This window comes from Trematomus bernacchii, unplaced genomic scaffold, assembly GCF_902827165.1.
Source record: "Trematomus bernacchii unplaced genomic scaffold, fTreBer1.1, whole genome shotgun sequence".
Lineage (NCBI taxonomy): Eukaryota > Metazoa > Chordata > Actinopteri > Perciformes > Nototheniidae > Trematomus > Trematomus bernacchii.
Window position 1 is genome coordinate 222,783 of NW_022987678.1, and position 14,478 is coordinate 237,260.

A 14,478-nucleotide genomic window follows, 5' to 3' on the forward strand; every position below is an offset into this window, starting at 1 on the left:
GAGAAGGAACATCACCTCTGAGTCACACCGTTCTTAAAAACTCAGAAGTCTTCATTATTTATTTTCCTGTAAACCAAAGTGACTGCTCTAGCAAACATTCACCTCCCTGTTATGTGTCTCTCCTACTCTACTTGTTTCCTCTCTGATACCAACACACAGCTATTAGCTAAGTACATTTACTTAAGTGTATTTTTGTGTTACTGTCCTATAGTATGAGTTGGAATGATTTCATACATGTTATTCTCTTGTTTTTTATAACTATAATGATCATATAAAGGTGTGTCTTGGAAATACTTATTTACATAAATGATTACCAAACCATTTGAGACCCACTACTTAGACTAAAGTGAACTATCTAAACCCTCAGAGAGTCCTTTACCTCACTGAGCTGTAGTTATCAGCCTCTCAGTCTGACAGAGGACTCTCCCTCCACCTCGCTAATAACAGCGCCTTATATCCGGGTGCTAGTGGAGCGCGCTCGTGAACTGTTAGCGCCGGAGCCTCGCAGCGTGGAAACTGTGGCGCGCATCATTTTACAACTAAAGACACAGCTACACAAAAAACGCAGCATGTGTACGGCTCATGTGTACGCAGCATGTGTACGGCTCATGTGTACGCAGCATGTGTACGGCTCATGTGTACGCAGCATGTGTACGGCTCATGTGTACGCAGCATGTGTACGGCTCGTGTGTACGCAGCATGTGTACGCAGCATGTGTACGGCTCATGTGTACGCAGCATGTGTACGCAGCATGTGTACGGCTCATGTGTACGGCTCATGTGTACGGCTCATGTGTACGCAGCATGTGTACGGCTCATGTGTACGCAGCATGTGTACGCAGCATGTGTACGGCTCATGTGTACGGCTCATGTGTACGGCTCATGTGTACGCAGCATGTGTACGGCTCATGTGTACGGCTCATGTGTACGGCTCATGTGTACGGCTCATGTGTACGGCTCATGTGTACGCAGCATGTGTACGGCTCATGTGTACGGCTCATGTGTACGCAGCATGTGTACGGCTCATGTGTACGCAGCATGTGTACGCAGCATGTGTACGGCTCATGTGTACGCAGCATGTGTACGCAGCATGTGTACGGCTCATGTGTACGGCTCATGTGTACGGCTCATGTGTACGCAGCATGTGTACGGCTCATGTGTACGCAGCATGTGTACGGCTCATGTGTACGCAGCATGTGTACCCCTCATGTGTACGGCTCATGTGTACGCAGCATGTGTACGGCTCATGTGTACGGCTCATGTGTACGGCTCATGTGTACGGCTCATGTGTACGCAGCATGTGTACGGCTCATGTGTACGCAGCATGTGTACGGCTCATGTGTACGGCTCATGTGTACGGCTCATGTGTACGGCTCATGTGTACGGCTCATGTGTACGGCTCATGTGTACGGCTCATGTGCACGGCTCATGTGTACGGCTCTGAGAATCTGCCTCGGTACAAAGTAGCAGTGAAAACATGGGACGGAGTTTCATTGATTTGGGCGTTCTCACAATAAGCAAGTGGAATGGATTTGATAATGAAGCACTGACACAGCGCTCTACAGAGAGAGGCGAGTGGATTGACCGATTCACGGACTTTCCACATAGTAAAAGTGGGGGGGTCTAAACTAATCATTTTAAAAGGTGGGGGGGGACTTGTCCCACCCTCATATAATGGCTGCGACGCCCATGCATTCTGCTAATTGTCAGGTTCATTTAAGTAGTTTGTGTCTCTACTCTGATGTCTCCATGCTTTAATGTTCAAAAAGCTCTTCTCATACTGCCTGTGCTGCAGCACCTCTTTTCACCCTCCGTCTGAAACCAGAGCCCAGTCTGCTCTGATTGGTTAGCTGACCGGCTCTGTTGTGATTGGTCTTCTGGTGCACACTCTCTTTGTGTGTGTGTGTGTGTGTGTGTGTGTGTGTGTGTGTGTGTGTGTGTGTGTGTGTGTGTGTGTGTGTGTGTGTGTGTGTGTGTGTGTGTGTGTGTGTGTGTGTGTGTGTGTGTGTGTGTGTGTGTGTGTGTGTGTGTGTGTGTGTGTGTGTGTGTGTGTGTGTGTGTGTGTGTGTGTGTGTGTGTGTGTGTGTGTGTGTGTGTGTGTGTGTGTGTGTGTGTGTGTGTGTGTGTGTGTAGTGTGTGTGTGTGTGTGTGTGTGTGTGTGTGTGTGTGTGTGTGTGTGTGTGTGTGTGTGTGTGTGTGTGTGTGTGTGTGTGTGTGTGTGTGTGTGTGTGTGTGTGTGTGTGTGTGTTCTCATTCAGTTTGTCTGGCATTATCTGTTTGCAGACTGTTACATCCTGGGAGTAATAAAGTTGTGGCAAATCCTCGCGACACAAACACACGAGCATAACCTCATTTATCTCCCGAACTTCTCGCCTCCAAAAAGCTACAAATAGCAGCAGAGTGTGTGTGTGTACGCAGAGTGTGTGTGTGTACGCAGAGTGTGTGTGTGTACGCAGAGTGTGTGTTCACAGTGTGTGTACGCAGAGTGTGTGTTCTCAGAGTGTGTGTGTACGCAGAGTGTGTGTGTGTACGCAGAGTGTGTGTTCGCAGAGTGTGTGTATGCAGAGTGTGTGTTCTCAGAGTGTGTGTTCTCAGAGTGTGTGTGTGTACGCAGAGTGTGTGTGTGTACGCAGAGTGTGTGTTCGCAGAGTGTGTGTTCGCAGAGTGTGTATTCGCAGAGTGTGTGTTCTCAGAGTGTGTGTGTGTACGCAGAGTGTGTGTACGCAGAGTGTGTGTTCGCAGAGTGTGTGTTCGCAGAGTGTGTGTACGCAGAGTGTGTGTTTGCAGAGTGTGTGTTCATAGAGTGTGTGTACGCAGAGTGTGTGTTCGCAGAGTGTGTGTTCGCAGAGTGTGTGTACGCAGAGTGTGTGTACGCAGAGTGTGTGTTCGCAGAGTGTGTGTTCTCAGAGTGTGTGTACGCAGAGTGTGTGTACGCAGAGTGTGTGTTCGCAGAGTGTGTGTTCGCAGAGTGTGTGTGTGTACGCAGAGTGTGTGTACGCAGAGTGTGTGTACGCAGAGTGTGTGTTCGCAAAATGTGTGTACGCAGAGTGTGTGTTCGCAGAGTGTGTGTGTGTACGCAGAGTGTGTGTACGCAGAGTGTGTGTACGCAGAGTGTGTGTTCGCAGAGTGTGTGTTCTCAGAGTGTGTGTACGCAGAGTGTGTGTACGCAGAGTGTGTGTGTGTACGCAGAGTGTGTGTACGCAGAGTGTGTGTGTGTTCTCAGAGTGTGTGTACGCAGAGTGTGTGTTCACAGAGTGTGTGTACGCAGAGTGTGTGTGTGTACGCAGAGTGTGTGTTCGCAGAGTGTGTGTTCGCAGAGTGTGTGTACGCAGAGTGTGTGTTTGCAGAGTGTGTGTTCGCAGAGTGTGTGTACGCAGAGTGTGTGTTCGCAGAGTGTGTGTTCGCAGAGTGTGTGTACGCAGAGTGTGTGTTCGCAGAGTGTGTGTACGCAGAGTGTGTGTTCGCAGAGTGTGTGTACGCAGAGTGTGTGTTCGCAGAGTGTGTGTTCGCAGAGTGTGTGTACGCAGAGTGTGTGTTCGCAGAGTGTGTGTTCGCAGAGTGTGTGTACGCAGAGTGTGTGTTCGCAGAGTGTGTGTTCGCAGAGTGTGTGTGTGTACGCAGAGTGTGTGTACGCAGAGTGTGTGTTCGCAGAGTGTGTGTTCGCAGAGTGTGTGTACGCAGAGTGTGTGTTCGCAGAGTGTGTGTACGCAGAGTGTGTGTACGCAGAGTGTGTGTACGCAGAGTGTGTGTACGCAGAGTGTGTGTACGCAGAGTGTGTGTACGCAGAGTGTGTGTACGCAGAGTGTGTGTGTTCGCAAAATGTGTGTGTTCGCAAAATGTGTGTGCGCAGCGTCTGACGGCTTATTGCTTTCCTTATCATCTTCTGTCGCACTTATCTTATCTCTCCCACTCTTGCTCACTACATAATTTGCCTGTCTCCTTTCAGAGGGAGAATTGTCTTACCTCCTCTGCGATTTAATATACAAAACGTATAAAATGTCCAAGTAATACAAGGGCGGGTTATGAAACATGCATTATAAGACCCCACAAACACTCTTACAAGACACGTTGACTTATGAGTTAGTATGCCTCTTTTTGGTGTCATTTTGTGTCTCTTGCAGTTATTTTGTGGTCAATCCGTGTCATTTTGTGGTCATTTTGTGTCATTTTGTGGTCATTCTGTGTCATTTTGTGGTCATTTTGTGGTCATTTTGTGTCATTTTGTGGTCATTTTGTGTCATTCTGTGGTCATTCTGTGTCATTCTGTGTCATTCTGTGGTCATTCTGTGTCATTCTGTGGTCATTCTGTGTCATTCTGTGTCATTCTGTGGTCATTCTGTGTCATTCCGTGTCATTTTTTGGTCATTTTGTGGTCATTTTGTGTCATTTTGTGGTCATTTTGTGTCATTTTGTGGTCATTTTGTGTCATTTTGTGTCATTTTTTGGTCATTCCGTGTCATTTTGTGTCATTTTGTGGTCATTCTGTGTCATTTTGTGGTCATTTTGTGTCATTTTGTGGTCATTTTGTGGTCATTCTGTGTCATTTTGTGGTCATTTTGTGTCATTTTGTGGTCATTTTGTGTCATTTTGTGGTCATTTTGTGTCATTTTGTGGTCATTTTGTGTCATTTTGTGTCATTTTTTGGTCAGTCTGTGTCTTTTGTCGTCATTCTGTATTTTTGTGTTCATTCTGTTTCTTTTTGTGGTCATTTTGTGTATTTTTGTGGTCATTCTGTGTCATTTTGTGTCTTTTGTGTGATTTGCAGCAGTTTTATTAGACATAAAATGAGGCCACATTTAAACATAATACAACAATAGTAAACAATAAGTATACTTTGGTGAGTAAATGAGGCTGAATGATAGTTGTCTTTGTATTGCTCTGGGAAGCTTATTTTACTTATTATACCAACATCATTTTTTTCCTCTGACTCACTAAGATCTTGTCTTTAATGATCTGTACCACGTCTGTTTTCAGCGTTACCATAAAAACAGCACGGGCTCCCGTCAAACGCTTAAAATCACAGACTGATGTTCGATGACTCTGAACGAGATTCATTTGAATATTCAGGGCTGTCGTCCTCTCATGAATCATTTCCCAAAGGCATTTCATATCAGTGAATTAAAATGCCGCAGATGTTGCCGTCCATCTTCTATGAATATCATTTGAAGACGTTTCCTTGTTGATGGGCTCTGGTTATAATTTGCAAAATGGCATCTTAATGTCTTACTGACAGAAAATGGCTTGATCTGAGTGTGTGAACAGCAGCTTTGTGTCTGTCATGGTGTGCTTTAAGGGCTTTGTGTGGTAATGAAAATGAGACCTTAACTCAAAGGCATGTATTACCCAGACAGAGGGGGGAAGAGGTACAGGGAGAATGAGGGAAATAAAGAGCTTTTTGAACATTAAAGCATGGAGACATGTCACAGTAGAGACACTAAATACTAATATCAACCTGAACATTTTCTAAATATGTCCTCTTTACTAATATATCTTTGTCTAAGGGGTCACAGGGTTTGACTTACTTGAGGAAGAGAGAAAAGTAGCACGACACTGTACATCATTTGTGTATCCACATGTGTACAACAGAAACTGGATCTATCCACATTGATAACATAGCACGCTAACACAAATAAATAAATAAATGACAGTACATTTTGACATAAAACAGGATTATCGGTAGAAATGATTTGATCATATATCCGCAATTCTTCAGGCTTTTGTGCGGTTTTAGTTTTCTTCACCTTATCTTGCTTTGTGGCTCTGGCTCTAAATGTTCAAATGTAATATTGGTCTCAGTTTTATTCTCACAGGCCAGCTGACAGCCAACTCTATCAGACAGATGAGCTCACTGTAATACAACCGTTCACACTACAAGCGTCTGTTGAGTTTGTTCGAAGAAGCATTAGTTGTCCATGTGTTTCCTAAAAAGTATTGCAAGTTAGCCGTGCTATGGCCTGGTAACTCAGGGTGTCCGTGGGGTCTTAATAAGTATTAAAAGTTGATAAATCAATTTAGCGAAAATGAAGGCTATTAAAAAGTATTAAACGGCATTTTCCAAGGTATTACATTCTGTAGCTTGTTTTCAATAAGTATATAAATTGTCCAAAGAGGTTGTATTCTACAGTCTGCCTGAATGTAATCATTGCGTAGGTGTGTAGTGTGATTCTGTGTAGTTTATTTATGGCATCCCGTTGGATGTGACGTCATCTGAACAGGACATCGCACGCTCACTGCTTGATAGCGCGCGAAGGTCCGTTTACGCCGGTTGTTAAACAACATCGTTATGGGGAAATGCAAGTTTGCGTCCAAATGGTTGGAAGATAAGGAGGAAGGACAATCAATACTGTATATAGTCAATGTGAGGTAAAGTGTGTCGCCAATGTAACCGGTTAAAACTCCAAGTGGCGATGAGGTCTTCAAATGTATGGAAAGGGTCTTAAAAAAGGTCTTAAAAGGTTTTACATTTGACTTCAGGATTCCTGCATATACCCTGTAACTACATGTTGTAGAAAAGTGCCTGTCAGTTTTCAAAAATTGTAATATGTCTGTTTTTGTATACTCACTGTAGATAAGGAAATTATTAGAACTTATTATCAGTATTATCAAAGTAGAGTTTCAGTCAAGGCAATTCTCAACTGGAAATCATTGCAATTGTGACCTCACCTTTACTTTCTCACAAACTCTAGGATACAACTGTCAATATAACAGAGTATTTTGATGGTGAGAGAATCTTTAAAAGTCTACAGCCGAGTGACTTTCAATAGTTTCCCTCACAGTCAAGCTTGTGTTGCAGGAATCTTTCTGCAAACCTCTTAAAGACAACTCTTCCAACTATGGAGGAGGATAATCTGTGTTTTTGAAAACATGTTGACTTAGCAGGTGAAGAAACTGTGCTGGTGTTTCAGTGCAGTTTAATTCACTGTATGTTGACTGGGCAGTTTCTCCTTCTGCCCTTAAAGAGGATTTAAAATAATGCTAATGTACTTCCCTATCTCTCCCTGCTTTCTCTCACTTTTTCATTTTCATTTCTTTTCTCTCACTCCATCATCTCCTCCTATGTCCGTAACTTGTTATCCTCAAATGTCCCTCTCACTCCTTTTCTCTCCCCTCTCCTATTTTCTTTACTCCTTCCCTGTTTCCCTTACTCCACCACCACCTCCACCACTCTTTTCCTCCCCCTCTCCTCCCCCCCTCAGGATTTGGAGGAGCGTCTCCGCCACCACCACCACGCGGAGCTGCAGTCTCTGAGAGACGCTCACCGTCAGAGCATCGAGACGCTCAAACAGCAGTCAGAGCAGGAGCTGCAGACACTGCGCTTTGAACTGGAGGACGAGGGCAAAGCCATGCTGGGTAAGAGAGAGAGAGAGTGTGTGTGTGTGTGTGTGTGTGTGTGTGAGGGAGGGTGTGTGTGTGTGAGGGATGGTGTGTGTGAGAAAAATTCACCCTCCCATGACCCTTTAGCACATTTTCCCTTTCAACAAAATGTCTTAGCAGTGCTCAGATCTGGGGTTTCGGTAGAAAACGAAGTCATACTAAAACAGAAAATGCTAAAGCTTTTCCACTTTCAAAATGTAAAAAGTGATATAAAAGTGATACTTCCAGATGCGAAACAAATAGTTCAAACCGTAACGAGAACACAAAAACAACACAATCACGTCACAATTCAACCATAGACAAGAGTAATACATATATACAAAATGAAAGATACATTTTGGAACATAACCACTGTATAGCCACAGAAAACCACGAATAAATACATGTTCCTACTGTAGCAATACAAAACATACATATATATATAAAGTTAGTGTTTTGTACTTGGGAATTCATATATAGCACATGTGTCAAACTCAAGGCCCGGGGGCCAAATCAGGCCCTTGGTGGATTTATTTTCGGCCGGCAGGATAATTTCTAGTTACTATTAGATCTGGCCCTCCGGTATATTGCACCTTCACTCAATCCTGAGGGTCTCCTCAGCTCAGAGCCTGACCCCAAACATTGATGAACTTGCACCCAAGATGAGATGCCAAGTATCTGGCTTGAACTAGCATCACAGAGCAGCACACTGAGTTTACATGGAAGTTTCCTTCTGCACTTTTTCTCTCACGACAACAGGGCATGTTTGGTTTTCTCTTTGAGGGAAATAGTTTTTTTGAAGCTGTTGTTGGCCTGTGGAGAAATGTAATCATAAGAAATGACTCTGGAAAAGCTGCAGACAGAGCCATAAGAAATGAATGCAACTGATTATTTAATGTTTAATGTTGTTTTTATAGGCAATCATTTAAGCTTTGTTAGTTCCAGGTTTAATATGTGCAATAAGTTCATTTCAATAAGTTCTGTAATAAACATTGAACCAGTCCGGCCCTCGACTAGTACCCATTTTTAAATGTTGGCCCACTGTGTATTTGAGTTTGACACCCCTGATCTATAGCATGTGCAGTTAAGTGCACGTGTTTCTGCCAGAATACGGTCCTGATTCAAGAAACTGTTTCATATGTTCACAAAAATACAAAACACTTGCAACACAGGCAGCCTAACGCCAGAGCACGGTTACATCAAATCTATAAACAGTGGATGATGAAGTACTCAAATAATGTACTTTATGAAAAGTAGTGATACCACAATGTACAAGTACTTTAATTAAGTAAAAGTCCTGCAATCAAGCTCTGACTCCAAGTATTACCATTAAGATGTACTTGAATATAAAAGTATTCAATATGCACAGCCAGTTTCATAAAACAATGTATTATATTGTTTCATCATATTTATTGATACAATAATTAGTGTACTGTGAAATGTGGTTTACTGCCATTTCAATGGTTGTGTGATCTTATAATTTATATTTATCATACATATTAAAGCAGTTAAAAAACCTCTGTGGCTTAAAACTGCAAAGGGAATGTTGTGAGTCGGATGTTTCCTTTATTTACTTTTGTTTATTTCAAATGCTGGTAAGTGACGTTTATGCCAGATGCAAACTATATGAATACGATTGGACTGTTGTGGACAATGGAGAAGCCTTGTGTTTTACTATGCTCTATTATTCATGGTCCACCAATTGTAACATTTCTAGAAAACCATTAATTTTGCAAATGTCTGCATTCACTGCCTTTTAAGAACTAAAAAAAACCAACCTTATAAATTCAGAGAAAACCACAAAGTGTTTTATATCGAAGCCACTGTGCCTCTTCTGTAATAACAGATGTAATATGGATGGATGTTCCCTGCTTTCTTTCTTAACTCAATGCAAGAATAAGAGGACTTTCTAAAGTGTGCAGCCTGTGTTTTGATATAAAGTAAGAAAGGATATGAACAACAGTTAGTATATCAGCAGTGAACTGTAAAGTGCTAACAAATCTCGCTGGTTTTCAGTTTGGACCCACCAGCGCTGTGATAAATGTTCTTCCATTAACCTCCATGTCACGGTCCTGACACCAGAGAGCCGCTCACATCCATCCCTCACCTCCCACATCCTGACATCCTTTCATTACCTTCTCACTTTATCTCCCCCCTCTCTTACTTCCCTTCATTTTCTCCTTGAGTGTGTGTGTGTGTGTCCACGTGTGTGTGTGTCCACGTGTGTGTGCTCAGCTGCAGCTTTTTCTTCCATTCAAGTAGAAAGCTAATAATGTGTGTTCCCCCTCTCTATGCTTTTCTAAGCCATTAGACTGTTTGGGAGGAAAGTTGTTCATTGGAGTGAGGATTAAAGGCCACTTGGGTAAAAGCAGCCACGGCCATAAAAAAAAAGACTTTCTTTATTTATTTAGCAATAAAAACGCCGTTGCTTTTAATGAACACTTTTTTTTTTTTTGCGAGCACACTAAAGGTCGGTGGAGGCTTTTTGTAACAAGCCTTCAAATTACTGAGTCTCAAATGTGCAGACGAGCTTTGTGCTCTCGTTTGTTCTGTACAAATGTCATCAGTTCAATACAGATTTGAATTGCTACGCAGATGACACACCGTTTTAAAGGGGACCTATCATGCAAAATGCACTTTTTGATGTCTTTTATACATAAATACGTGTCCCCGGTGTGTCAGGGAACTCACGCAGTGTCAGAAAATAAAACCCTCTCTCTTTTCCTCCGTACCCAAATCTCTAAAAACGGGGCTGCAACGGAGCTGATCCAGATTTGCGTCCGATATGACGTAATATCTGAAATGTGGACCCACGGCCCTATCAGAAACGTTGCTATCAGAAACAATGCCCGACTGTTTTGGACGTAATATGGTCGGTGTTTACATTAGCATCGCTAACACTCAGAGCTAACCTGTACTGGAGAGCATGTGTGTGAAGAAGCAGGAAATAAAAAGGAACTCACCTTGTGGTATAACCGGCAAGAGAGAAAGCCTTTGAGCTCCATACTGTTTCAGAAAGAATCCTTGATAATCCATGATATGGCGTTTCATCACGGCAGTATTTAGTTTAGACAGTAGCTGCCGGGTCCCACATGAGCTCAGACCCCTCCTCTCTTATTTTGTATCAATCTTTTAAAGCTTTATACCCCAAATCAGCACTTTTGAAACAGGAAGTGAAATAGAGGGATATGAGGCATGGCTAGAATGGGTGATCTGTTTGGTATTTTGAGCAAAACACTTCATAGACATGTTTTTTATATATTCTTATATATCTGAGACCTATGCTATTTCCTATTAATAGCATGATAGGTGACCTTTAAGATAAGATAACATAAGATGTACTTAATTGATCCCAAATTGGGAAATGTTTGCGTTGCAGCAGCAAAAAAAAAAGGCATTGCACATAAGTACAAATTAAAGGAGTAGAAATAAACAATTCTAAAATGTAAACATCTCAAAATAGAAATAAAAAGCATTAATAAGTAGAAAACATACAAGTTACGTTTCTCTTGAGAGAACTGATCGTGGTCTAAGGATGCCTGTTTGACCTCGAATCAGTGAATGAGTGAACTTTTTTTAAACTAGAGAACATCAAAAAGACATACTGCTTGCTCTGACTTTAATTCAAGAGAGAGAAACTTGAAATGTTTTGAAATGTATTAATTTGGGATAAAACCTTGAGATTAACCATCTTTCAAAGGAGCGAAATATATAGCACAAACTGTCAGGGAATAATTTCGCCCCACATGTTTACCCTTCGCCCTGTGACGCAGCTGACCAACCTTGAATCAAATCAAATCAAATATTTATAAAGCACATTTATAAAGCACATTTAAAAGCGATTTTTGGTCGGGCCAAAGTGCTGTACATGTAATAACTACAATCACATAAAAACACATTTCTATAATCACAATAAAAGACAATAAATTACAACAGATATTTAAAAAGAAAACACAGGGTTAAAGTCAGGAGTCGTGCTCCGCTCTGACTAAAAGGCCAGGGAGAAGAAGTGTGTCTTAAGAGTAGATTTAAAAACCCCTAGGGTCTGGGCCGACCTCACATGGAGGGGCAGAGTGTTCCAGAGCCTGGGGCCAGCTGCTGCGAAGGCTCGGTGCCCTAGGGTTTTAAGCCTGGTCTTGGGCACTACCAGCAGCAGCTGGTCAGCAGACCTTAAAGCTCTTGTTGGGGTGTAGCGCTGGAGGAGTTCAGCTATATAGGCCGGAGCCAGCCCATTTAGTGCTTTAAAAACAAATAAAAGGATTTTAAAATCAATTCTGAACCGAACTGGAAGCCAGTGCAGTGAGGCCAGAATTGGGGTGATGTGGTCACGCTTTTTGTGGCCAGTGAGTAAGCAGCCGTTATCTCCCGTAAGGAGGGGCTGCCCTAGCAAGTTGTTGTTGTTACCAGTTTGTGACCGGGCAACTCTCGGTCAGAGATAGTTATTGTTGTGGGACACCTGGAACACATCCTTCTCGTGGTGTAGATGACCCCGAGCCATAAGCGACAACAAATGTGATTCAGTGTCCTCAGCTGTTTAGTCTATCTATTGAAGAATGTTAATTATTACACTCTGAACTAGTTAAAACCTGGAGCTACAGGAGGGGTCTTCAGAATTGATTGTGGCATCTCAACCGTGTGGTCAGACCGTGGCCCGTGACATGTCTTGTGAATTCTCCGGCCGAAGCTCCAAATAAACCGTCAGTGTTTGCCATCAAAGCTCCAGCTCTCCTCTTGAGTCCTGACTCCAATTGCTTCAGACGTTTCCCCCACACAAACAATAACAAGAAATCAATAACAAATCATTACATCACAATGCAACCACAGACTATACTTAAATACAATTTAAGATACGATTTCGGACATAACTACTATATGGCCACAGAAAAGCCCTGAACAAATACATTATCCTAGCAATACAAAAATAATATATATATGTATATAAAGTTAGTGTTTTGTACTTGGGATTTCATCTGTAGCATGTACAGTTAACAGCAACAAAAAGGAGACAGAGCATTTGGGAACATTTCAAAATAAGTGAAGCGTCGTGGCAAATTATTCCAGTCCGAAGGAACTTTAAACCGGTCTGTCTCGGGCCAAATCAGTAGTTAGAAGTGACTTGTTTACCTACTAACTTCTCCTAAAGCAAGGTTGTTCTGATAAAACAGGATGCAGGGAAGATGAATCATGCTTTATTAGTGTTTGCAGGTTTGACTTTTGACATACTCTCTTCACTGGCTACCAAAGAAAGTAGATACTTCAGCTCTAGTTCACAACTTGTTATCAAAGGCTTCTGTTTTAGCTCCCGAACACTGGATCCCCTTTTCTTTCACCATTGATTTTCAGTCATCAATCAAACAGACTTTATTCTTTAGGCAACTTTCAAATGACTTCACAGATCTCTACAAGCTACTGATGAGAAGAACAACTTTAAAAACTAAACATGAAATAACAAATAATGATCACAACTTCAATGCTAATGAAACAAAATACGGTAAAATAACTCATGAAGATGATTATAGAAGAAGTGAAAACAGTAAAACCATAGAATTATAAAACACTTGAGGACTTTTGATTTATTGAGACTGTAATTTAATCTTTTTGTACTAAGACTTTAACCACTTCTGCGTTTTTATTGGACCTTTTATTCAAATGTTATGAACTTTATTTGTATTTTATTTCAGTTTTACTATTGAAATGTCATACTATAATGAGCAGCATTGTATGTATACAGTAACAGTATGTCCAAAGAAGGGAATTGTCATTGTCATAATTATCATTAACTCTTACTGTGTCCCTCTCTCTCTCGTTCCAGCCTCTCTGCGGTCAGAGCTGAACCACATCCACGCGTCGGCCATCGAACACCTGAGACAGACGCACCAACAGGAAGCAGCCGTCGCCAAGCTGTCGCTGGAGAAAACTCTGGAGAACAACCGGACACAGGTAGGACATTTACCTGGGAGGCATCTATACATCGATTGGGATTTAAAGGTCACTTATTATGCAAAATCCACTTGTTCATGTCTCTTCTACATCAACATGTGTCCCCTCTTCTTCCATGTCTCTTCTACATCAACATGTGTCCCCTCTTCTTCATGTCTCTTCTACATCAACATGTGTCCCCTCTTCTTCATGTCTCTTCTACATCAACATGTGTCCCCTCTTCTTCATGTCTCTTCTACATCAACATGTGTCCCCTCTACTCATGTCTCTTCTACATCAACATGTGTCCCCTCTTCTTCATGTCTCTTCTACATCAAGCATGTGTCCCCTCTTCTTCATGTCTCTTCTACATCAACATGTGTCCCCTCTTCTTCATGTCTCTTCTACATCAACATGTGTCCCCTCTTCTTCATGTCTCTTCTACATCAACATGTGTCCCACTCTTCTTCATGTCTCTTCTACATCAACATGTGTCCCCTCTTCTTCATGTCTCTTCTACATCAACATGTGTCCCCTCTTCTTCATGTCTCTTCTACATCAACACGTGTCCCCTCTTCTCATGTCTCTTCTACATCAACATGTGTCCCCTCTTCTTCATGTCTCTTCTACATCAACATGTGTCCCCTCTTCTTCATGTCTCTTCTTCATCAACATGTGTCCCCTCTGTGTAAAGAGATTCTGAAAGTTTCAGGAACAAAGATTCTCTCTCTTTTTGTCCTGATCCATTTATATAAAAACCTGTCTGAAAATGAGCTGATCAGAATTTGGCCACTTTATGATGTCATAACGATGTTTTGTCTTGTGTAACCATTAGCCAATCACCAACCAAGGTAACCCCCCCCCCCCACCTTATCACCTGAATCTCCTCCTAGAGCACCATTGAGTTCTTTGTAACCAGATATCTCTCAGAGGGGCGTGGGGAGGGGCTCCTTATTTTCATCTAAAGTAACAGACAGAGAATCAGCACTTTGGAAACAGGGCTGAAACAGAGGGGATTATGGGATGCTGCAATGATCTGTTTGGTGTTTCAGCCAATCAGAGACAGGTTCTGTATATATCTGAGACCTGTAATATATTGATGAAAAACAGTATGATAGGGGACCTTTAATGTTAATATCCATTTGAAAAATACAGCTGCAAACCTAAAAACCTAAGTCTTTAGAGTTGATCATCTGTGGACTCCCAA

The 14,478-nt window shown here is 42.2% G+C and overlaps 1 protein-coding gene across 1 annotated transcript in view; it reads left to right on the plus strand.

Annotated features, from left to right (window-relative positions):
* LOC117487633 (protein FAM184A-like) overlaps positions 1-14,478 on the plus strand; it is a 181,859-nt gene that overhangs the window by 126,991 nt on the left and 40,390 nt on the right. The window contains 2 exon segments of the mRNA XM_034136266.1: positions 7,196-7,349; positions 13,165-13,292. Coding sequence (XP_033992157.1) covers positions 7,196-7,349; positions 13,165-13,292 — 282 coding nt within the window.